We start from the raw sequence: 24,521 nt of genomic DNA on the forward strand, positions 1-24,521 counted from the left end.
GAACCAGGGCACAATCGCAGTAGTTCTCTTGGTGCCGCATTAGCCAATAGAGCGGAACGTAAGGCAGCAAAACACAGGAGCCGGGCAAACCCAACATTTGACCAAAGACATGATTCGGAGCTAATGCATATAAGGCCAAACTCGCGACGCCGAACACTCCCTAAGGTATTCGGTCTTTATGGTGTAAACCGGGTCTAAACAGTACCCTTTGTAATAAGCCCCTAGTGTCCAGGTATGTGCATTATTCTGGCGTGGCCACATGCCAAGACGTCAGCATCCTTCTCGATTGTACTGAGAAACCGAGGGATGTAAATCAACAAGAGACAGTAAAAAAGGTTTACGCAGGGTCTTAATCTACAATGAATCCTTGGAACGGGTCCCTGTTGCACGTTTGCGCCTGTGTCTCTGTTGTGCCGTATCCTGGACGGGTGTAGCATGATGGTCATCTAAAAAAGAGAGGAACTTAATTGTCGTGCAAAAATTAAGTTATACTAAATAAACAATATATAGTTGAGATCGAGTAAAGGTGAGCCTTATTGCCACTTTTGCGCGCGCGTTGAGCCCCTTGTATTGTAATGGGGGTATAGCCATCAAACCTGTATTAATTACGTATAGCTGCGCCGGACTCGTCTAACCGCGTCCGTGGTCTTAACGACCTGCCAAATGCTTGAGTTGGTGAGGCCGTTTAGTGTGCGGCGGCCAAGGCGGCCGCACCGTCTTCGGCGCACAAGGAGCACTCAATATTTCCATTTACTGTGATGATGCCGCGTGGACCGGGAATCTTGAGCTTGAGGGAAGCGTAATGCGGTATTGCGTTAAAGCGAGCGAAAGCTTCGCGTCCGAGTAGTGCTTGATAGCCACTTTCGAACGGAGCGACGTGGAAAGTTAAATTTTCGCTACGGAAGTTATCAGGGAAGCCGAATATAACCTCTAGTAGCAGGGAGCCCCTGCAATGAGCCTCCGGGCCTAGCGTTACTCCTTTAAAGGTAGCATTGTTGCGGCAAATTTTCGTTGGGTCTATCCCCGTTTTGCGGACTGTGTCCTGATATATTAGATTTAAACTGCTGCCGCCGTCCATCAGGACTCGTGTGAAGTGGTATCCATCAATTATTGGGTCTAATACCAAGGCAGCCCATCCTGCCCGCCGGATACTTGCCGAGTAATCCCGATGGTCGAAGGTGATCGGTTGGGACGACCAGTGGCGGAGCTCCGCAGTGATAGGCCCTAGGGCATGTTCCTCTAAAGGTGCCGCTTTGTTTCTCCCTTTTATCACGTGTAACACGTTGACTGTTTCGACTTTTGGTGGGAAGTTCTTCTGTTCCCCTATGCTTTGCTTGCGATGCTCGTCCTCGTCTTCACTTGGTGTATCCTGCCCCTTGTGTTTGGCGTTGAGCTTGCCAGACTGTTTGAAGACCCAACATTCTCTATGGGTATGATTTGCAGGTTTATCCGGGGTGCTATGGATCTGACATATTTGGTCCAGAATTTTGTTTAGGCTGGACAATTCGTCTCTGTTGCCTTTGGAGGGCGGCTTCTGCTGCCCTGGCCGAGAGCTTCTAAATCCGGCGTTTACCGTCGTGCTCTTCGGGCTGTCTTCTTTATTCCGGCGCTTATTCTTGCTGCGTCGTGATTTCCCGTTTCCATCCCTGACTTCGGATGTACTTGGGTCGCTGGTGCTGCATCGAGCTAACCAGCTGTCCTCGCCCGTGCAAAAACGGGTCATGAGGCTTGTTAATGCTGCCATTGTTCTCGGCATTTCTTGACCGAGGTGTCTGGCAAGCCATTCGTCTCGAACGCTATGCTTGAAGGCTGCTAAGGTTTCGTCGTCCGGACAATCAACTATTTGGTTCTTTTTAGTGAGGAACCTGTTCCAAAGTTTCGGGCTGACTCACCGGGCTGTTGAGTTATATGACTTAAATCGTCTGCATCCGGTGGTCGGACATATGTCCCTTGAAAATTTTCCCGAAAGGCGTCTTCGAGCTCTTCCCAGCTTCCGATGGAGTTTTCAGGGAGGCTTTTAAGCCAGTGCCGAGCTGGCCCTTTGAGCTTGAGGGGTAAGTACTTGATGGCGTGGAGATCGTCTCCTCGAGCCATATGGATGTGGAGGATGTAGTCCTCAATCCAGACCCCAGGGTCTGTTGTTCCGTCGTACGCCTCTATGTTTACGGGTTTGAATCCCTCTAGAAATTCATGGTCCAGCACCATGGTGTTCGGATGTTTGTTGTGTTTGCATTGTATGTTGGAGCGCGCCTGCGTGGTCCATAGATGGATCTGGTTGCGCCGTCCTTTTGATGCGAGCCCTTACGCGGATCACGTACTGGTTTATGTGCGGCGTTGTTTGCCGCTTTATGTTGGCTATGAGGTCATCTATCCGACCGGATGGCCGTTTTATTTTTTAATTGTGGAGGATCTAAGGCCTCCTCATCAAATTCAAGTAGCAACTTTCGCTTCGGATAGCTCTTGGTGTGGCGATTACTGTCGTACTTCACTACAGTGTTGAGTACTTCACTCCATTTGATTTTGAGTGTGTCTTGTGTAGCCTTGAGCCTTTGCTTCTGTTTTTTCAGGCTCCTCGCCATGGCAACAAGCCTTTAGTGGGCGTTATGTTGCTCCTGTCGCCTGTCCGGTGTGGTGTCGTCTGGACTGTTATCTTCGACGGAGTCTGGTTGTTCGGTTTGATTCCCCGTGTTACCCTGGTCGGGCGATGGTTCACCCTGCTCTATCGTTGGGTCTATGTGATCATTATTTCTGCCGAGGCGGGATTTGGAGCGGCGTTTACGCCGCTGCTTTGACTGCTTCTCGAGGGAACAACCCTTCGCTGCGTCCTTCCGTTCCTCATCGTTGTTTTCTTTGGGTGTGTCCACCATGTATACGTCATGTGATAAAGTGGGCGTCCAGTGCCCTGTGGGTAGTGGTTCCTGTTCGTCTCCTGCATCGTCGTCCATACCGTCGATGTCTTCGGAGTCGAAGTCGAGCATGTCGGTTAATTCATCGACAGTGGCTACTAAGTGGGTGGTGGGTGGGCGGCGAATTTCTTCGTCATCCGCATCCCAATCCTGCCAGACGTAGTTCGGCAAGGACTCTCCTGACAAGGAGAGAGACCTTAATGAGTTCAGTATGTCGCCAAAGGGCGAGTGCTGAAAAATATCCGCGGAGGTAAACTCCATGATCGACGCCCAATCGGATTCGATAGGAACGAGCGCAGGCGGTTCGGAGTCCGTGGCCGGAGAAGGATCCGGCGGTTTGGCAACACGGCTCTCGTGAAGGGTAAGGTCGATATTTGGCTCGATCGCCGCAGAGGATACGGCTTCCGTGGCGGGGTCTATCCACCCGTCCATGGATGGCGCAACTGGCTCCGAATTGAGGGTCGGAGTGGCTGCCGATGCGATTTGTTGGACACTGTCCGATGGTAGAGCTAAATCGTACTCATCGTGACCACGTGGCGCACAAGGCAGGGGCTCGAATCCGTCGAAGATCAAGTATCTGCGGATATCGACTGTGTAGTTTAAGCTTCCAAACCTGACCTGGTGGCCAGAGGCGTAACTTTCGATCTGCTCCAGATGGCCAAGCGAGTTGGCCTACAGTGCGAAGCTGCCGAACACAAAGATCTGCCCGGGGAGAAAAGTCTCCCCTGGACTGCATCGCTATCAATGATCGTAGGAGCCATCAAGCCTAATGGCGACGACACAGAGGAACTCTCAATGAAAGCACCAATGTCGGTGTCAAAACCGGTGGATCTCGGTAGGGGGTCCCGAACTGTGCATCTAAGGCGGATGGTAAGAGGAGGCAGGGGACACAATGTTTTACCCAGGTTCGGGCCCTCTTGATGGAGGTAAAACCCTACGTCCTGCTTGATTTATTCTTGATGATATGAGTATTACAAGAGTTGATCTACCACGAGATCGGAGAGGCTAAACCCTAGAAGCTAGCCTACGGTATGATTGTATGTTGTCATATGGACTAAAACCCTCCGGTTTATATAGACAACGGAGGGGGCTAGGGTTACACAAGGTCGGTTACAAAGGAGGAGATATACATATCCGTATTGCCTAGCTTGCCTTCCACGCCAAGTAGAGTCCTATCCGGACACGGGACGAAGTCTTCAATCTTGTATCTTCATAGTCCAACAGTCCGGCAAAAGGATATAATCCGGCTGTCTGGATACCCCCTAATCCAGGACTCCCTCATATGCCATGATGTGTACCAGATCTATTGTATACCCTACACTGTTTTTAGCAAGGGAGTACAATAGTGATCTAGGAGTAGATCACTGGACAACGATCAAAATTATCCTTAGTGGAATAAGCATATGTTTCTCGATTATGGAGGTGACAAAAGGTTCATCTTAAAGGGTTAAGTCGATGCAAATTTTGACACTGATCCAGATGACTCTAAGTCTCAATCTGGATACATTTTGAAAGTGGGAGCAATTAGTTAGAGTAGCTCCGCGCAGAGCATTGTTGACATAGAAATTTGCAAAATACATACAGATATGAATGTGGAAGACCCGTAGACTAAACTTTTCTCACAAGCAAAACATGATCACACCTTAGTACTCTTTGGGTGTTAATCACATAGCGATGTGAACTAGATTATTGACTCTAGTGCAAGTGGGAGACTGAAGGAAATATGCCCTAGAGGCAATAATAAAGTTATTATTTATTTTCTTATATCATGATAAATATTTACTATTCATGCTAGAATTGTATTAACCAGAAACATGATACATGTGTGAATACATAGACAAACAGAGCGTCACTAGTATGCCTCTACTTGACTAGCTCGTTAATCAAAGATGGTTATGTTTCCTAGCCATAGACAAAGAGTTGTCATTTGATTAACGGGATCACATCATTGGGAGAATGGTGTGATTGACTTGACCCATTCCGTTAGCTTAGCACTTGATCGTTTAGTTTGTTGATATTGCTTTCTTCATGACTTATACATGTTCCTATGACTATGAGATTATGCAACTCCCGTTTATCGGAGGAACACTTTGTGTGCTACCAAACGTCATAACGTAACTGGGTGATTATAAAGGTGCTCTACAGGTGTCTCCGAAGGTACTTGTTGGGTTGGCGTATTTCGAGATTAGGATTTGTCACTCCGATTGTCGGAGAGGTATCTCTGGGCCCACTCGGTAATACACATCACTTAAGCCTTGCAAGCATTGCAACTAATGAGTTAGTTGCGGGATGATGTGTTACGTAACGAGTAAAGAGACTTGCCGGTAACGAGATTGAACTAGGTATTGAGATACCGACGATCAAATCTCGGGCAAGTAACATACCGATGACAAAAGGAACAACGTATGTTGTTATGCGGTTTGACCGATAAAGATCTTCATAGAATATGTAGGAGCCAATATGAGCATCCAGGTTCCGCTATTGGTTATTGACCGGAGACGTGTCTCGGTCATGTCTACATAGTTCTCGAACCCGTAGGGTCCACACGCTTAAAGTTCGATGACGGTTATATTATGAGTTTATGGTTTTTGATGTACCGAAGGTAGTTCGGAGTCCTGGATATGATCACGGACATGACGAGGAGTCTCGAAATGTTGAGACGTAAAGATCGATATATTGGACGACTATATTTGGATACCGGAATGGTTCCGGGTGAGATCGGGATAATACCGGAGCACCGTGAGGTTATCGGAACCCCCCGGGAGGTATATGGGCCTTAATGGGCTTTAGTGGAAAGGAGGGGAAAGGAGCAAGGGAGGGGGCGCCCCCCAAGCCCAATCCGAATTGGGAAGGGGGCCGGCCCCCCTTTCCTTCCTCCCATACTTCCTCTTCCTTCCCTCTCCCTCTCCAAATAGGAAAAGGAGGAGTCCTACTCCCGGTGGGAGTAGGACTCCCCCCTTGGGCGCGCCTACTCCCGTTGGCCGGCCCTCTCCTCCCCTCCTTTATATACGGAGGAGAGGGGCACCCCATAGACACAACAATTGATCTCTTGGATCTTTTAGCCGTGTGCGGTGCCCCTCTCCACCATAGTCCACCTCGATAATATCGTAGCAGTGCTTAGGCGAAGCCCTGCGACGGTAGAACATCAACATCGTCACCACGCCATCGTGCCGACGGAACTCTCCCTCAAAGCTCGGCTGGATCGGAGTTCGAGGGACGTCATCGAGTTGAACGTGTGCAGAACTCGGAGGTGCCGTGCGTTCGGTACTTGATCGGTCAGATCATGAAGACGTACAACTACATCAACCGCGTTGTGCTAACGCTTCCGCTTTCGGTCTACGAGGGTACGTGGACACACTCTCCCCTCTCTTGCTATGCATCACCATGATCTTGCGTGTGCGTAGGAAAATTTTGAAATTACTACATTCCCCAACAGCCTCTCCTTCCCTCCAACCTATATATATATATATATATATATATATATATATATGAGGGGGGCACCGCTAGAACACACAACAACGATTGTTAGCCGTGTGCGGCGCCCCCCTCCACAGTTTACACCTCCGGTCATATTGTCTTAGTGCTTAGGCGAATCCCTGCGCGGATCACTTCACCATCACCATCACCACGCCGCCGTGCTAACGAAACTCTCCCTCGACACTTTGCTGGATCACGAGTTCGAGGGACGTCATCGAGCTGAACGTGTGCAAAACTCGGAGGTGTCGTACGTTCGGTGCTTGATCAGTCGGAACAAGAAGAAGTTCGACTACATCAACCGCGTTGCCAAACACTTCCGCTTTCGGTCTACGAGGGTACTGGACACACTCTCCCCCTCTTGTTGCTATGCATCTCCTAGATAGATCTTGCATGAGCGTAGGAATTTTTGAAATTGCATGCTACGTTCCCCAACAAGTGTAGTGTTTATTTTTCTTTCGTTCTAGTACTTAGTTTAATTCCTCCTTTTATTATTTCCCCTAGCAATCGACTTTAGTGAACTATTTCCAAACTCCGGTTGAGTGTGAGCGTAGTTGCGTAAGTGAAAACACAACTGCGGGGATAGTACTGCCTTCCTATTTGCTCCCTGTGGGATCGACAAACTTTACTTATCACAAGATTGCTACAAAACCATGTGCACTTGCAAGACATCAGCCACCTAGTGGGAGCAGCGTCTAGCTCGACAATGTTGCTTGTGTGCTACACGGAGGTGTACATGAATGTGGGCTTCTCTAGCTAGCGGTTGCCTCGTTCCTCCACACCACCACCCTACCGATAGCCATTCAATAAACTGGCGTCCCGGGCGATAACATGGTGTTGGAAGCCATAAGAGGAGACAAAGGGTAGCTCGTGAACCAAAAAAGTAAGTCTACACGACACACACGATTGAAGAACTCGAAGTCGATCTCCTCTATGCCGTGAGAGGCCTTAGGGACAAGGGGTAGAGATTGTAGTTGAGCCCCACGGTGTACCTGGCGGCGGCCACGACTGATGCTCCTCTAGTGATGTAGCTCTGCTCCGCCCTCGTGATCACTCCGGCCCCGCTCTTGTCTGATCTGAGCACCGACGACCTCCCCTTGAGCTCTACTTGACACGTCACCACCACCAAACAATTTCTCGCCGTTTGCCACCAGTAAGTCTCCCGACGCTGCTATGTCCTTCTATCTCTCTAACACTATTGTCCCACATGGTGTCTCCTCACTCCGCTGTAGCCGACAAGTGGGACCTCCTTTACCACAACACTTTTGAGAAAAAAGAGGGATTGAGAGGAGAGAGAAATACAGACTGGTGAAGTGCGGACCACCCCACCCCCTCCCCTCCCTCCCACCCCCCACGGGCGTGCCTGTACATTTTAATGGTTCAATCTAATGTCGTTAAAATTTGGTGCCACGTCAGTGTGACAGTCGAGCTTCAGCAGTTAGTTTTGGTGTCAGCCGCTACTTATCGGCCGATCCGTGCAATTTGAAAAATTATTACTTCTTCCATTTCAAAATAAGTGTCATGGTTTTAGTTTAAATTTGAACTAAAAACATGACTTTTGAAACAAAGGGAGTACTGGATACCGGAGTGTGTTTTTGCAAAAAAAAAAAGTATCCGAGTGTTTCTTTTTAAACCCTAACAATAGTTTTTTTTTGAAATAAAACCCTAACAACAGTTGTGGTGATGATCGACCAAATGTGTGGTTTGAGGACCCTCCTAAATTTATTTTATTTTTGTTTAATCGACGATGCATCTCCATTTTTTATAGACTTATTACATGCTCACCGAACTACCACTCCATGCTCGGAGCACCACAGCTATAGTACCACTCTCCGAGAAGAGCAGAGGAAAGAGTCAACGCCGCACCCCGCAATGGCAGCATCACATCTCCTCCTCCTCCTGCTGCTGCTGGCCCCGGTCGCGGACTCCGCGGCCACCCGCGTCTTCTCCGTCACCGACTACGGCGCGGCCGGCGACGGGTCCAGTTACGACACGGCGGCCATCCAGGCCGCCGTCAACGCCTGCGGGGAGGCGGGGGGCGGCCGCGTGCTCCTCCCGGCGCCCGGGGACTACCTGACGGCGACCGTGCACCTCCGCTCGCGCGTGGTGCTCGAGGTGGCCCCCGGCGCGCGGCTGCTGGGCGGGACCAGGCAGCGCGACTACCCGGCCGAGCGGAGGCGGTGGTACGTCGTGCTGGCCGAGAACACCACCGGAGCGGGCGTCACCGGCGGCGGCGAGATCAACGGCCAGGGCGGCGCCTTCGTGGTCAGGCCCAGCGACCAGAAGAACGTCATGGTGAGCTGGAACGCCACGGGGCACTGCCGGGGCGACGAGTGCCGCCCCCGGCTCGTCGGCTTCGTCGACTCCGAGGACGTCACGGTCCACGACATCACCCTGAACCAGCCGGCCTACTGGTGGTGAGCGCTTCTTCTTCCTCCCCTCGCTCGCCATCACCGGCCGTTACCGAGACAGCGAGATGAGTCTCTCATATGCTTGCATTCTCTGCAGCCTGCATCTTGTGAGGTGTGATCACTCGGTGATACGCAACGTCTCCATATACGGGGATTTCGACACCCCTAACAACGACGGGATCGACATAGAGGGCTCAAACAACACGATCATCACCGGCTGCAGCATAGACACCGGAGACGACGCGATCTGCCCCAAGTCTCTCACGGGCCCTGTTCACAACTTGACTGTGACAAACTGCCGGATCCGCACCAAATCTAGTGCTATCAAATTTGGAAGTGCGAGCTCCTTCAACTTCGAGAGGCTGCTCTTTGACAACATAACCATAGTCGATTCGCATCGAGGACTTGGAATGCAGATCCGTGATGGAGGTAACGACTTTGTTTCCTCTTCTTGCAGTGCTGTTAGGTGGCATCTTATTCAAGGAAGCTTCAGCTATTTGCATTAAGGAATACTGGTTGATTTGGATATGCGTAATTTTGCAGGGAACGTCAGTAATGTGGTGTTTTCAAACATCAAAATGCGCACCAGGTACTACCATCCTTCATGGTGGGGGAGAGCTGAACCGATCTACATCACCACCTGTCCAAGGTACCCTGGTTCCAAAGAAGGCACCATTTCAGATGTTTTCTTCATCAACATCTCATCGGTATCGGAAAATGGTGTTTTCCTGGCCGGGTCGAGGCACAGCCTGCTTCGCAACTTGAAGTTCAAGAACGTTGATTTGACCTACAGGAGATGGACAAACTACACCGGGGGCCTGTATGACTACAGGCCCGGATGCCAGGAGCTGGTAAAGCACAAGACTGGTGGTATGATGCTGGAGCAAATCTCCGGCTTGGAGATCGATAATGTCAGGATGAGATGGTCGAGAGGAGAGCTCAAAGGGTGGGATGTTAATCCACTCCTCTTCCGGCCATCAACTATTGACAGGCTGTCATTCCATGATTGGCAGTCGCTGAATGTTCAATAGCAGACCACCTGAATCTCAATCGTATATATCTGTAAACATGGTTTACACTTTCAGTGCAATTTCACCGAAATTTCGGAAATTTCATTAATGTTGGCACATACTGAAATATTTGCCCCGGTCAAAATATTTCAGCAATTTTACAGTGGTGTACACAAATTGAAATCATTTTTTGTTTTTTTTTCCTTAAATTTGGTTGATCTCAATCAAATGCAGGTGGGAATTTCAGTCCTTTGGCCGAAACGAAATCGGAAATCACCTAAATATTCCTGAAACTGATTCAGTAAGATGATTTAATGCTTATTATAATAAGGAATGATACTGGGCGAAATAATGAAGGGAAATAAGAAATAAAAAGCTGATAGAAATGGATTCGAAACCATGACCTCAGGTGTGAAGTCCTTGCAACACGCCAAGCTTAGTTCATGTAGAAGAGTTAGAGCAATATATGGCATACCTATTTACCTCTTCTGGCGATTTTCCATTTCATTTTCACCCGCAAAAAAGATTTTATTTTTATTTTTACATATGACGCACCTATGTGTCTGCAAAAGTTTTCTTTTTATTATTTCAAGTTCAAATTCATTTTGATATTTTCATATTTTTTCCCATTTGAAAAAAGAAATCTAAGAAAAATTACAACTGCCAAAAGATTTAAAGAAAGTGTTAATGCATTTGAAAAAAATGCTCAAAATGTTTTTGGAAAATGTTTCACGTGTATTAAAATATTGTAAACGTGTTCGTGAATTTGTTATTATCATGCATTGCAAAAATTGACAACGCGTATTTCAGAAATGGTCATCATCTTGTTGGGATATCCTTCTCATGTGGGTTGTGGGGAGATGGCCATTTGAAGCCTTTTAGGCAGCCCAATGAGGTGCAGAAGCCCACTACCCATTAGGGTTATGGCCTAGGGTCATTTTGGACTTTGCACGTGAGTGGATGGGGATGTTTTTACCCTCCATCCAGCAGCCACCACCAAGTGCGATGAAAAATCAGTTCATCCTCCAAGGGAGAAGAAGAGTGAAAACCAAGAGAGAAAGGGGATGAAGAAGAGGAAGATTGAAGGAAGAGGCAAAGGGGCTCCTCCCCAAGGTTGTGATGGTCCAGATCCACTGCCTTGTCTCCTTCAAGCTCCGGTTCCATCATCTTTGGCGAGATCATTCCAATCCCTAGCTCTTGATCCCCAAATCTTGTTTTGTTCATCCAAGATTCAGAAATCTTGATGTATGAGAGCCTCTAGTGCTATTTAGAAATGAACTTGTTGTATACCATATTTGATAATAGTGGAAGAGGATTTTGGGTGGCTTCGGCCCGTGGTTTTTCCCCCTAAGTTCGGGGCTTTCCACGTAAAAATCTGGTGTCTCTGTGTTGATGCTTGCTGCTATCCAAAAAGCTACTCCTACCACAAGACACTCGTCTGAGGAGCATCTTGTCTGCTGAGTAACATATTTTACCTCCATATATGTTGTTGCATATGTTTCCTTTCGAACTAAGCAATGATCCTTAAGTTAGTACATAATCTGGTGCTGAGATTACTTTATTTTCGTTTCAGTTTTCAGTTAACCACAAGTGCATTTGTGTGTTAATCCCTGAAGGAAATATGCCCTAGAGGCAATAATAAAGTTGTTATTTTATATTTCCTTATATCATGATAAATGTTTATTATTCATGCTAGAATTGTATTAACTAGAAACTTGATACATGTGTGGATACATAGACAAAACATTGTGTCCCTAGTAAGCCTCTACTAGACTAGCTCGTTAATCAAAGATGGTTAAGTTTCCTAACCATAGACATGTGTTGTCATTTGATGAACGGGATCACATCATTAGGAGAATGATGTGATGGACAAGACCCATCCGTTAGCTTAGCATAATGATCGTTAAGTTTATTGCTATTGTTTTCTTCATGACTTATACATATTCCTTTGACTATGATATTATGCAACTCCCGGATACCGGAGGAATACCTTGTGTGCTATCAAACATCACAACGTAACTGGGTGATTATAAAGATGCTCTACAGGTATCTCCAAAGGTGTTTGTTGGGTTGGCATAGATCGATATTAGGATTTGTCACTTCGAGTATCGGAGAGGTATCTCTGGGCCCTCTCGGTAATGCACATCATAATAAGCCTTACAAGCAATGTGACTATTGAGTTAGTTGCGGGATGATGCATTACGGAACGAGTAAAGAGACTTGCCGGTAACGAGATTGAACTAGGTATGAAGATACCGACAGTCGAATCTCGAGCAAATAACATACCGATGACAAAGGGAATAATGTATGTTGTCATTACGGTTTGACCGACAAAGATCTTCGTAGAATATGTAGGAACCAATATGAGCATCCGGGTTCCACTGTTGGTTATTGACCGGAGAGGTGTCTCGGTCATGTCTACATAGTTCTCGAACCCGTAGGGCCCACTAAGGGGCTGGTGCACCCCCCCCCATATGGGCTGGCCAAATTGGAGAAGCAAAGGGGAGGAGAGGCAGCCAAGGGGGCGCCCCAAGTAGGAGGAATCCTACTTGGGTCCTCCCAATTTGGCCTCCCCCCTTTCCTATTCCTATTTGGAGTAGGAAGGGAAGAGGGGAAGGGGGAATAATATTCCCTTTTTTCCTTTCCTTCCTATATATGGGGGGGGGCACCGCTAGAACACACAACAAACATTGTTAGCCTTGTGCGGCACCCCCTCCACAGTTTACGCCTCCAGTCATATTCATGTAGTGCTTAGGCGAAGCCCTGCGCGGATCACTTCACCATCACCCTCACCACTCCGTTGTGCTGACGGAACTCTCCCTCAACACTTTGCTGGATCAAGAGTTCGAGGGATGTCATCGAGCTGAACGTGTGCAGAACTCGGAGGTGCCATACGCTTGGTGCTTGATCGGTCGGAATGAGAAGAAGTTCGACTACATCAACCGCGTTGTCAACCGCTTCCGCTTTCGGTCTACGACGATACGTGGACACACTCTCCCCCTCTTGTTGCTATGCATCTCCTAGATAGATCTTGTTGGGGAACGTAGTAATTTTAAAAAATTTCCTACGCACATGCAAGATCATGGTGATGCATAGCAACGAGAGGGGAGAGTGTTGTCTACGTACCCTTGTAGACCATTCGCGGAAGTGTTATATCAACGCGGTTGATGTAGTCGTACATCTTCACGTCCGACCAATCCAAGTACCAAAAGCACGGCACCTTCGAGTTCTGCACACGTACGGCTCGGTGACGTCCTCGCCTTCTCGATCCAGTAAGAGGGGTGAAGTAGTAGATGAGTTCCGGCAGCACGACGGCGTGGTGACGATGTTGGTGAAGAACAATCTCCGCAGGGCTTCGCCTAAGCACTACGAAACCTATGACGGAGGATAAACTAGAGGGGACGGGGTTGCCGGCACACGGCTTGGTGTTTCTTGATGTGTCTTTGATGCTAGCCCTACCCCTCTATTTATATGTTGAGCCCTGGGGTCGAAACTTGGAGTAAAAGCCTCCTCAAAGTCGGTTTCACCCGAAAGGCAAGAGTCCTTCTCGGACTCCAGGGCTAGACGCCAGGGTTCCCGGCGTCTACCCCCTAGACGCCAGGGTTCCTGGCGTCTAGCCTCTGGTCTCCGCAAAACTTCCTTTTGCACTTTCCAAAAGCCTCGTGGGCTTTCCCCTTTGGCCCAGATAAAGTGTTCTCATGCCCAAACATTTTGGGAAACATCCGGAACCCCTTCCGGTGAATTCCGGAACCCTTCCGGAGATCAAACACTACTATCCACATATCAATCTTTACTTCCGGACCATTCCAGAGTTCCTTGTCATATCTGTGATCTCATCCAAAACTCCGAACAACATTCGGTCATCAACATACATAACTCATATAGTACTATATCGTCAACGAACATTAAGCGTGCGGACCCTACGGGTTCGAGAACTATATAGACATGACCGAGACACCTCTCTGGTCAATAAACAATAGCGGGACCTGGATGCCCATATTGGCTCCTACATATTCTATGAAGATCTTTATCGGTCAGACCGCATAACAACATACGTTGTTCCCTTTGTCAACGGTATGTTACTTGCCCGAGATTCGATCGTCGGTATCTCAATACCTAGTTCAATCTCGTTACCGGCAAGACTCTTTACTCGTTCCGTAATACATCATCCCACAACTAACTCGTTAGTTGCAATGCTTGCAAGGCTTATAGTGATATGCATTACCGAGTGGGCCCAGAGATACCTCTCCGACAATCGGAGTGACAAATCTTAATCTCGAAATACGCCAACCCAACAAGTACCTTTGGAGACACCTGTAGAGCACCTTTATAATCACCCAGTTACATTGTGATGTTTGGTGGCACACAAAGTGTTCCTCCGGTAAACGGGAGTTGCATAATCTCATAGTCATAGGAACATGTATAAGTCATGAAGAAAGCAACAACAACAAACTAAACGATCAAGTGCTAAGCTAATGGAATGGTACGTTGTGACGTTTGGTGGCACACAAAGTGTTCCTCCGGTAAACGGGAGTTGCATAATCTCATAGTCATAGGAACATGTATAAGTCATGAAGAAAGCAATAGCAACAAACTAAACGATCAAGTGCTAAGCTAACGGAATGGGTCAAGTCAATCACATCATTCTCCTAATGATGTGATCCCATTAATCAAATGACAACTCATGTCTATGGTTAGGAAACATAACCATCTTTGATCAACGAGCTAGTCAAGTAGAGGCATACTAGTGACACTCTGTTTGTCTATGTATTCACACATGTATTATGTTTCCGGTTAATACAATTCTAGCATGAATAATAAACATTTATCATGATATAAGGAAATAAATAATAACTTTATTATTGCCTCTAGGGCATATTTCCTTCAGTCTCCCACTTGCACTAGAGTCAATAATCTAGTTCACATCGCCATGTGATTTAACATCAATAGTTCACATCACCATGTGATTAACACCCATAGTTCACATCGACATGTGACCAACACCCAAAGGGTTTACTAGAGTCAATAATCTAGTTCACATCGCTATGTGATTAACACCCAAAGAGTACTGAGGTGTGATCATGTTTTGCTTGTGAGAGAAGTTTAGTCAACGGGTCTGCCACATTCAGATCCGTAAGTATTCTGCAAATTTCTATGTCAACAATGCTCTGCATGGAGCTACTCTAGCTAATTGCTCCCACTTTCAATATGTATCCAGATTGACACTTAGAGTCATCTGGATCAGTGTCAAAACTTGTATCGACGTAACCCTTTACGACGAACCTTTTGTCACCTCCATAATCGAGAAACATATCCTTATTCCACTAAGGATAATTTTGACCAATGTCCAGTGATCTACTCCTAGATCACTATTGTACTCCCTTGCCAAACTCAGGGCAGGGTATACAATAGGTCTGGTACACAGCATGGCATACTTTATAGAACCTATGGCTGAGGCATAGGGAATGACTTTCATTCTCTCTCTATCTTCTGCCATGGTCGGGTTTTGAGTCTTACTCAACTTCACACCTTTGTAACACAGGCAAGAACTCCTTCTTTGACTGTTCCATTTTGAACTACTTCAAAATCTTGTCAAGGTATGTACTCATTGAAAAACTTATCAAGCGTCTTGATCTATCTCTATAGATCTTGATGCTCAATATGTAAGCAGCTTCACTGAGGTCTTTCTTTGAAAAACTCCGTTCAAACATTCCTTTATGCTTTGCAGAATAATTCTACATTATCTCCAATCAACAATATGTCTTTCACATATACTTATCAGAAATGTTGCAGTGCTCCCACTCACTTTCTTGTAAATACAGGCTTCACCGCAAGTCTGTATAAAACTATATGCTTTGATCAACTTATCAAAGCGTATATTCCAACTCTGAGATGCTTGCACCAGTCCATAGATGGATCGCTGGAGCTTGCATATTTTGTTAGTACCTTTAGGATTGACAAAACCTTCTGGTAGCATCATATACAACTCTTCTTTAATAAATCTATTAAGGAATGCAGTTTTGTTTATCCATTTGCCAGATTTCATAAAATGCGGCAATTGCTAACATGATTCGGACAGACTTAAGCATAGATACGAGTGAGAAACTCTCATCGTAGTCAACACCTTGAACTTGTCGAAAACCTTTTTGCGACAATTCTAGCTTTGTAGATAGTAACACTACTATCAGCGTCTGTCTTCCTCTTGAAGATCCATTTAATCTCAATGGCTCGCCGATCATTGGGCATGTCAATCAAAGTCCATACTTTGTTCTCATACATGGATCTCATCTCAGATTTCATGGCCTCAAGCCATTTGGCGGAATCTGGGCTCATCATCGCTTCCTCATAGTTCGTAGGCTCGTCATGATCAAGTAACATGACCTCCAGAACAGGATTATTGTACCACTCTGGTGCGGATCTCACTCTGGTTTACCTACGTGGTTCGGTAGTAACTTGATCTGAAGTTACATGATCATCATCATTAGCTTCCTCACTAATCGGTGTAGTAGTCACAGGAACAGATTTCTGTGATGAGCTACTTTCCAATAAGGGAGCAAGTACAGTTACCTCATCAAGTTCTACTTTCCTCCCACTCACTTCTTTCGAGAGAAACTCCTTTTCTAGAAAGGATCCATTCAAAGCAACGAATATATTGCCTTCAGATCTGTGATAGAAGGTGTACCCAACATTTTCTTTTGGGTATCATATGAAGACGCACTTCTCCGATTTGAGTTAGAGCTTATCAGGTTGAAACTTTTTCACATAAGCATTGCAACCTCAAACTTTAAGAAATGACAGCTTAGGTTTCTTGCCAAACCATAGTTCATACGGTGTCGTCTCAACGGATTTAGATGGTGCCCTATTTAATGTGAATGCAGCTGTCTCTAATGCATAACCCCAAAACGATAGTGGTAGATCGGTAAGAGACATCATAGATCGCACCATATCTAATAAAGTATGGTTATGACGTTCGGACACACCATTACACTGTGGTGTTCCAGGTGGCGTGAGTAGTATAACTATTTCACATTGTTTTAACTGAAGGCCAAACTCTTAACTCAAATATTTTACCTCTGCGATCATATCGTAGAAACTTTTATTTTCTTGTTACGATGATTCTCCACTTCACTCTAAAATTCTTTGAACTTTTCAAATGTTTCAGACTTGTGTTTCATTAAGTAGATATACACATATCCGCTCAAATCATCTGTGAAGGTCAGAAAATAATGATATTTGCCATGAGCCTTAACACTCATCGGACCGCATACATCAGTATGTATTATTTCCAATAAGTCAGTTGCTCGCTCCATTGTTCCGGAGAACGGAGTCTTAGTCATCTTGCCCATGAGGCATGGTTCGCAAGCATCAACTGATTCATAATCAAGTGATTCCAAAAGCCCATCAGCATGGATTTTCTTCATGCGCTTTACACCAATATGACCTAAACGGCAGTGCCACAAATAAATTGCACCATCATTATTAACTCTGCATCTTTTGGTTTCAATATTATGAATATGTGTATCACTATGATCGAGATCCAACGAACCATTTTCATTGGGTGTGTAACCATATAAGGTTTTATTCATGTAAACAGAACAACAATTTATTCTCTTACTTAAATGAATAACCGTATTGCAATAAACATGATCAAATCATATTCATGCTCAACGCAAACACCAAATAACACTTATTTAGGTTCAACACTAATCCCAAAAGTATAGGGAGTGTGCGATGATGATCATATCAATCTTGGAACCACTTCCAACACACATCGTCACTTCACCCTTAACTAGTCTATGTTCATTCTGCAACTCCCGTTTCGAGTTACTACTCTTAGCAACTGAACCAGTATCAAATACCGAGGGGTTGCTACGAACACTAGTAAAATACACATCAATAATCTGTATATCAAATATACCTTTGTTCACTTTGCCATCCTTCTTATCCGCCAAATACTTGGGGCAGTTCCGCTTCCAGTGACCAGTCCCTTTGCAGTAGAAGCACTTAGTCTCAGGCTTAGGACCAGACTTGGGCTTCTTCACTTGAGCAGCAACTTGCTTGCCGTTCTTCTTGAAGTTCCCCTTCTTCCCTTTGCCCTTTTCTTGAAACTAGTGGTCTTGTCTACCATCAACACTTGATATTTTTCTTGATTTCTACCTTCGTCGATTTCAGCATTACGAAGAGCTTGGGAATCGTTTCCGTTATCCCTTGCATATCATAGTTCATCACGAAGTTCTACTAACTTGGTGATGGTGACTAGAGAATTCTGTCAATCACTATTTTATCTGGAAGATTAACTCCCACTTGATTCAAGCGATTGTAGTACCCAGACAATCTGAGCACATGCTCACTGCTTGAGCTATTCTCCTCCATCTTTTAGCTATAGAACTTGTTGGAGACTTCATATCTCTCAACTCGGGTATTTGCTTGAAATATTAACTTCAACTCCTGGAACATCTCATATGGTCCATGACGTTCAAAACGTCTTTGAAGTCCCGATTCTAAGCCGTTTAAGCATGGTGCACTAAACTATCAAGTAGTCATCATATTGAGCTAGCCAAATGTTCATAACATCTGCATCTGCTCCTGCAATAGGTTTGTCACCTAGCGGTGCATCAAAGACATATTTCTTCTGTGCAGCAATGAGGATAAACCTCAGATCACGGATCCAATCCGCATCATTGCTACTAACATCTTTCAACTTAGTTTTCTCTAGGAACATATCAAAAATAAAACAGGGGAGCTAAACGCGAGCTATTGATCTACAACATAGATATGCTAATACTACCAGGACTAAGTTCATGATAAATTAAAGTTCAATTAATCATATTACTTAAGAACTCCCACTTAGAAAGACATCCCTCTAATCTTCTAAGTGATCACGTGATCCAAATCAACTAAACCATAACCGATCATCACGTGAAATGGAGTAGCTTTCAATGGTGAACATCAATATGTTGATCATATCTACTATATGATTCACGCTCGACCTTTCGGTCTCAGTGTTCCGAGGCCATATCTGCATATGCTAGGCTCGTCAAGTTTAACCTGAGTATTCTGCGTGTGCAAAAACTGGCTTGCACCCGTTGTAGATGGACGTAGAGCTTATCACACCCGATCATCACGTGGTGTCTGGGCACGACGAACTTTGGCAACGGTGCATACTCAGGGAGAACACTTTTATCTTGAAATTTAGTGAGAGATCATCTTATAATGCTACCGTCAATCAAAGCAAGATAAGATGCATAAAAGATAAACATCACATGCAATCAATATAAGTGATATGATATGGCCATCATCATCTTGTGCTTGTGATCTCCATCTCCGAAGCACCGTCATGATCACCATCGTCACCGGCGCGACACCTTGATCACCATCGTAGCATCGTTGTCGTCTCGCCAATCTTATGCTTCCACGACTATCGCTACCGCTTAGTGATAAAGTAAAGCATTACAGCGCAATTGCATTGCATACAATAAAGCGACAACCATATGGCTCCTGCCAGTTGCCGATAACTCGGTTACAAAACATGATCATCTCATACAATAAAATTTAGCATCATGTCTTGACCATATCACATCACAACATGCCCTGCAAAAACAAGTTAGACGTCCTCTACTTTGTTGTTGCAAGTTTTACGTGGCTGCTACGGGCTTAGCAAGAACCGTTCTTACCTACGCATCAAAACCACAACGATAGTTTGTCAAGTTGGTGCTGTTTTAACCTTCGCAAGGACCGGGCGTAGCCACACTTGGTTCAACTAAAGTTGGAGAAACTGACACCCGCCAGCCACCTGTGTGCAAAGCACGTCGGTAGAACCAGTCTCGCGTAAGCGTACGCGTAATGTCGGTCCGGGCCGCTTCATCCAACAATACCGCCGAACCAAAGTATGACATGCTGGTAAGCAGTATGACTTATATCGCCCACAACTCACTTGTGTTCTACTCGTGCACAACATCAACGCATAAAACCTAGGCTCGGATGCCACTGTTGGGGAACGTAGTAATTTCAAAAAATTTCCTACGCACACGCAAGATCATGGTGATGCATAGAAACGAGAGGGGAGAATGTTGTCTACATACCCTTGTAGACCGTTCGCGGAAGCTTTATATCAATGCGGTTGATGTAGTCGTACGTCTTCGCGTCCGACCGATCCAAGTACCGAAAGCACGGCACCTCCGAGTTCTGCACACGTACGGCTCGGTGACGTCCTCGCCTTCTCGATCCAGCAAGAGGGGCGAAGTAGTAGATGAGTTCCGGTAGCACGACGGCGTGGTGACGGTGTTGGTGAAGAACAATCTCCGCAGGGCTTCGCCTAAGCACTACGAAAACTATGACGGAGGATAAACTAGAGGGGACGGGGTTGCCGGCACACGGCTTGGTGTTTCTTGATGTGTCTTTGATGCTAGCCCTACCCCTCTATTTATATGTTGAGCCTTGGGGTCGAAACTTGGAGTAAAAGCCTCCTCAAAGTCGGTTTCACCCGAAAGGCAAGAGTCCTTCTCGGACTCCAGGGCTAGATGCCAGGGTTCCCGGCGTCTACCCCCTAGACGCCAGGGTTCCTGGCGTCTAGCCTGTGGTCTCCGCAAAACTTCCTTTTGCACTTTCCAAAAGCCTCGTGGGCTTTCCCCTTTGGCCCAGATAAAGTGTTCTCGTGCCCAAACATTTCGGGAAACATCCGGAACCCCTTCCGGTGAATTCCGGAACCCTTCTAGAGATCAAACACTACTATCCACATATCAATCTTTACTTCCGGACCATTCCGGAGTTCCTCGTCATATTTGTGATCTCATCCAAAACTCCGAACAACATTCGGTCATCAACATACATAACTCATATAGTACTATATCGTCAACGAACGTTAAGCGTGCGGACCCTATGGGTTCGAGAACTATGTAGACATGACCGAGACACCTCTCTGGTCAATAACCAATAGCGGGACCTGGATGCCCATATTGGCTCCTACATATTCTACGAAGATCTTTATCGGTCAGACCGCATAACAACATACGTTGTTCCCTTTGTCATCGGTATGTTACTTGCCCGAGATTCGATCGTCGGTATCTCAATACCTAGTTCAATCTCGTTACCGGCAAGTCTCTTTACTCGTTCCGTAATACATCATCCCGCAACTAACTCATTAGTTGCAATGCTTGCAAGGCTTATAGTGATGTGCATTACCGAGTGGGCCCAGAGATACCTCTCCGACAATCGGAGTGACAAATCCTAATCTCGAAATACGCCAACCCAACAAGTACCTTTGGAGACACCTGTAGAGCACCTTTATAATCACCCAGTTACGTTGTGACGTTTGGTGGCACACAAAGTGTTCCTCCGGTAAACGGGAGTTGCATAATCTCATAGTCATAGGAACATGTATAAGTCATGAAGAAAGCAATAGCAACAAACTAAACGATCAAGTGCTAAGCTAACGGAATGGGTCAAGTCAATCACATCATTCTCCTAATGATGTGATCCCGTTAATCAAATGACAACTCATGTCTATGGTTAGGAAACATAACCATCTTTGATCAACGAGCTAGTCAAGTAGAGGCATACTAGTGACACTCTATTTGTCTATGTATTCACACATGTATTATGTTTCCGGTTAATACAATTCTAGCATGAATAATAAACATTTATCATGATATAAGGAAATAAATAATAACTTTATTATTGCCTCTAGGGCATATTTCCTTCAGATCTTGCGTGAGCGTAGATTTTTTTTGAATTGCATGCTACGTTCCCTAATAATCCCCAATAGAGTGGCATCAGAGCCTTGGCTTCTTAGAAGGTTGCTAATCCCGGTTGGTTGATTGTTGCTAGAAGTGCTGCTCACAATGGCTTTGGAAGAAAGCACTACGACAAGTGGCATGATATGTCCATTTTGTATCATGTTTTCTCACTATTATTTGTAATGTTTTTATCCATAATAATGCTTTTTGGAGTAATTCTTATGCCTTTTCTCTCATAATTTGCAAGGTACACACCAAGAGGGAGAATTTGGGCAGCTGGAAATCTGGACCTGAAAAAGCTACGTCAGGCCACCTATTCTGCACAACTCCGAACAAGCTAAAACTTCACGGAGATTTTTTATGGATTATTTAAGAATTATTGGAGCAAATAACTACCATAGGGGGCCCACCAGGTGGGCACAACCCACCCCAGGGATCCCAGGCGCGCCCTGGTGGGTTGTGCCCTCCTCACCCAACCTCCGGTGCCCATCTTTTGGTATATAAGTCATTTTGACCTAGAAAAAATGTAACGCCCTCGATGCGGCTATATCTCCTACGTGTCGAAGCACGACTTAGAGGCATAACCGCATTGAAAGCAATGTCGCAAGTAAGGTAATCTTCACAACAACCCATGTAAATAGATAATAGGGGAAAAGGTACATAGTTGGCTTACACTCGCCACATCACACAAATACATGAATAACATTACAATCATCCAATACACTCATGGTCCGACTACGGTACCAAATAAAAGATCAACCCCAACTTGCGACACGGTCCCCGATCGCCCCAACTGGGCACCACTACTGATCATCTAGGAAAGACACATAGTAACGACGAGAGTCTTCGTCGAACTCCCACTTGAGCTCAAGCGCATCATCTGGAACGGTATCATCGGTCCCTGCATCTGGTTTTGGAAGTAAACTGTGAGTCACGGGGACTCAACAATCTCGCACCCTCGCGATCAAGACTATTTAAGCTTATAGGTAAGGCAAGGTAATATGTGGAGCTGCAGCAAGCGACTAGCATATATGGTGGCTATCCTGTTTCGCAAAAGAGAGCGAGAAGAGAAGGCAAAGCATGAACGAAGAACTATGATCAAGAAGTGATCCTAGAACAACCTACGTCAAACATTACTCCAACACTGTGTTCACTTCCCGGACTCCGCCGAGAAAAGACCATCACGGTTACCCACGCGTTGATTCATTTTAATTAAGTTAAGTTTCATGTTATCTACAACCAGACATTAACAAATTCCCATCTGCCCATAACCGCGGGCACGGCTTTCGAAAGTTCAAATCCCTGCAGGGGAGTCCCAACTTAGCCCATCACAAGCTCTCAAGGTCAACGAAGGATATTCCTTCTCCCGAGAAATTCCGATCAGACTCGGTATCCCAGTTTTACAAGACATCCTCGACAATGGTAAAACAAGTCCAGCAACACCGCCCGAATGTGCCGACAAATCCCGATAGGAGCTGCACATATCTCGTTCTCAGGGCACACTCAGATTGTCCAAACTTCCGGTAGGCCAGCCCAGAGTTGCCCCTGGTGGCCACCGGTGGCTCACGAGGTGGACCAACACTCAGAGGAGCACTGGCCCGGGGGGGGGGGGTTTAAATAAAGATGGCCCTTGGGCTCCGGAAACCCAAGGGAAAAAGAGGCTAGGTGGCAAATGGTAAAACCAAGGTTGGGCATTGCTGGAGGAGTTTTGTTCAAGGCGAACTATCAAGGGGTTCCCATTATAACCCAACCGCGTAAGGAACGCAAAATCCGGGAACATAACACCGATATGACGGAAACTAGGGCGGCAAGAGTGGAAAAAAACACTAGGCAAAAGGCCGAGCCTTCCACCCTTTACCAAGTATATAGGTGCATTAAAATAACAAGATAATATAGTGATATCCCAACAATAAACAATGTTCCAACAAGGAACGATCTCCAATCTTCACCTGCAACTAGCAACGCTATAAGAGGGGCTAAGCAAAGCGGTAACATAGCCAATCAACGGTTTGCTAGGACATGGTGGGTTAGAGGTTTGACATGGCAATTTGGGAGGCATGATAAGCAAGTGGTAGGCATCGTAGCATAGGCATAGCAAAAGAGCGAGCATCTAGCAAGCAAAGATAGAAGTGATTTCGAGGGTATGATCATCTTGCCTGCAAAGTTGTCAGAGTTGACTTGATCCTCGTAAGCAAACTCAACGTGCTCCTCGTTAGTGAACTCGTCTCCCGGCTCTACCCAAACAAGACAACCAAGCAAAAGGAACACAATCAACCACATGCAATGCTCAAACAACATGATGCGAACATGGTATGTTATGCGGGATGCGGTATGTGATGCATATGCAAGATTTGACAAGGAATGATTGAACCTGGCCTCAACATGGAAATCCAAGAGTGCCACTGGAAAGGTGAGGTGATTTCGGTTGAAATTGATATAAAGATCACCAGAATCGGATGCACAGTTTGGAAATGGCAAGCAAAAAACAAATATGGCACCGGTCTGCGATAATCAGCAAGTAGCCATCTAAATGCATCAAGATAATTATGATACAACACTCAAACATGACAACAAAATACATGGCAGGGATCCAGGCATGATGATTGACAAAAGATGAACAATGAGCTACGGCTAATCCATCCATTAACAGGTTCAAACAAGCATGGCAAAAATGCAAACGATAACAGGTTTCAGACTTAGTGAAATTAACACAAGTCTGGAATTTAACATCAGGAAGCACACTTTAGAGCATGAAAACTACATGCTTCAGGTATTTAACATGACAAAGCAAGGAATGACATGAAGCTACTCAAAGCACTTAACAAAAGTCCCTTAGTTACCTTGAGCCAAAAGGGATCAGAAAATACAATTGCAAGCATGTGAACATGGCAAAAACATAAATAGATCTCAGACTTAGTGAAAAACTGGAGCATACAAAACAGTTAACGAGTAGGCATGTTCCCGAGCTCTATGCACTCACTACAG

At 45.8% G+C, this 24,521-nt stretch overlaps 1 protein-coding gene across 1 annotated transcript; it reads left to right on the plus strand.

Moving 5' to 3' along the window:
* Positions 1 to 8,190: 8,190 nt before the first annotated feature.
* On the plus strand, positions 8,191 to 9,968 carry LOC123058892 (exopolygalacturonase). The gene is made up of 3 exons (XM_044481565.1): positions 8,191 to 8,797; positions 8,889 to 9,220; positions 9,335 to 9,968. Exons 1-3 carry the CDS (start codon positions 8,253 to 8,255, stop codon positions 9,820 to 9,822), a joined length of 1,365 nt encoding a protein of 454 aa, XP_044337500.1. The 5' UTR covers positions 8,191 to 8,252; the 3' UTR covers positions 9,823 to 9,968.
* Positions 9,969 to 24,521: the final 14,553 nt, after the last annotated feature.

The sequence above is a fragment of the Triticum aestivum genome, chromosome 3A (assembly GCF_018294505.1).
Source record: "Triticum aestivum cultivar Chinese Spring chromosome 3A, IWGSC CS RefSeq v2.1, whole genome shotgun sequence".
In the NCBI taxonomy this organism is placed as follows: domain Eukaryota; kingdom Viridiplantae; phylum Streptophyta; class Magnoliopsida; order Poales; family Poaceae; genus Triticum; species Triticum aestivum.

Bases quoted from the DNA above. Each gene is read 5' to 3' on its own strand.
- LOC123058892 (XM_044481565.1), top strand. From the start codon at position 8,253: ATGGCAGCATCACATCTCCTCCTCCTCCTGCTGCTGCTGGCCCCGGTC. The intron at 8,798-8,888 runs GTGAGCGCTTCT...CATTCTCTGCAG, and splicing joins AACCAGCCGGCCTACTGGTG to CCTGCATCTTGTGAGGTGTG. The intron at 9,221-9,334 runs GTAACGACTTTG...GTAATTTTGCAG, and splicing joins AATGCAGATCCGTGATGGAG to GGAACGTCAGTAATGTGGTG.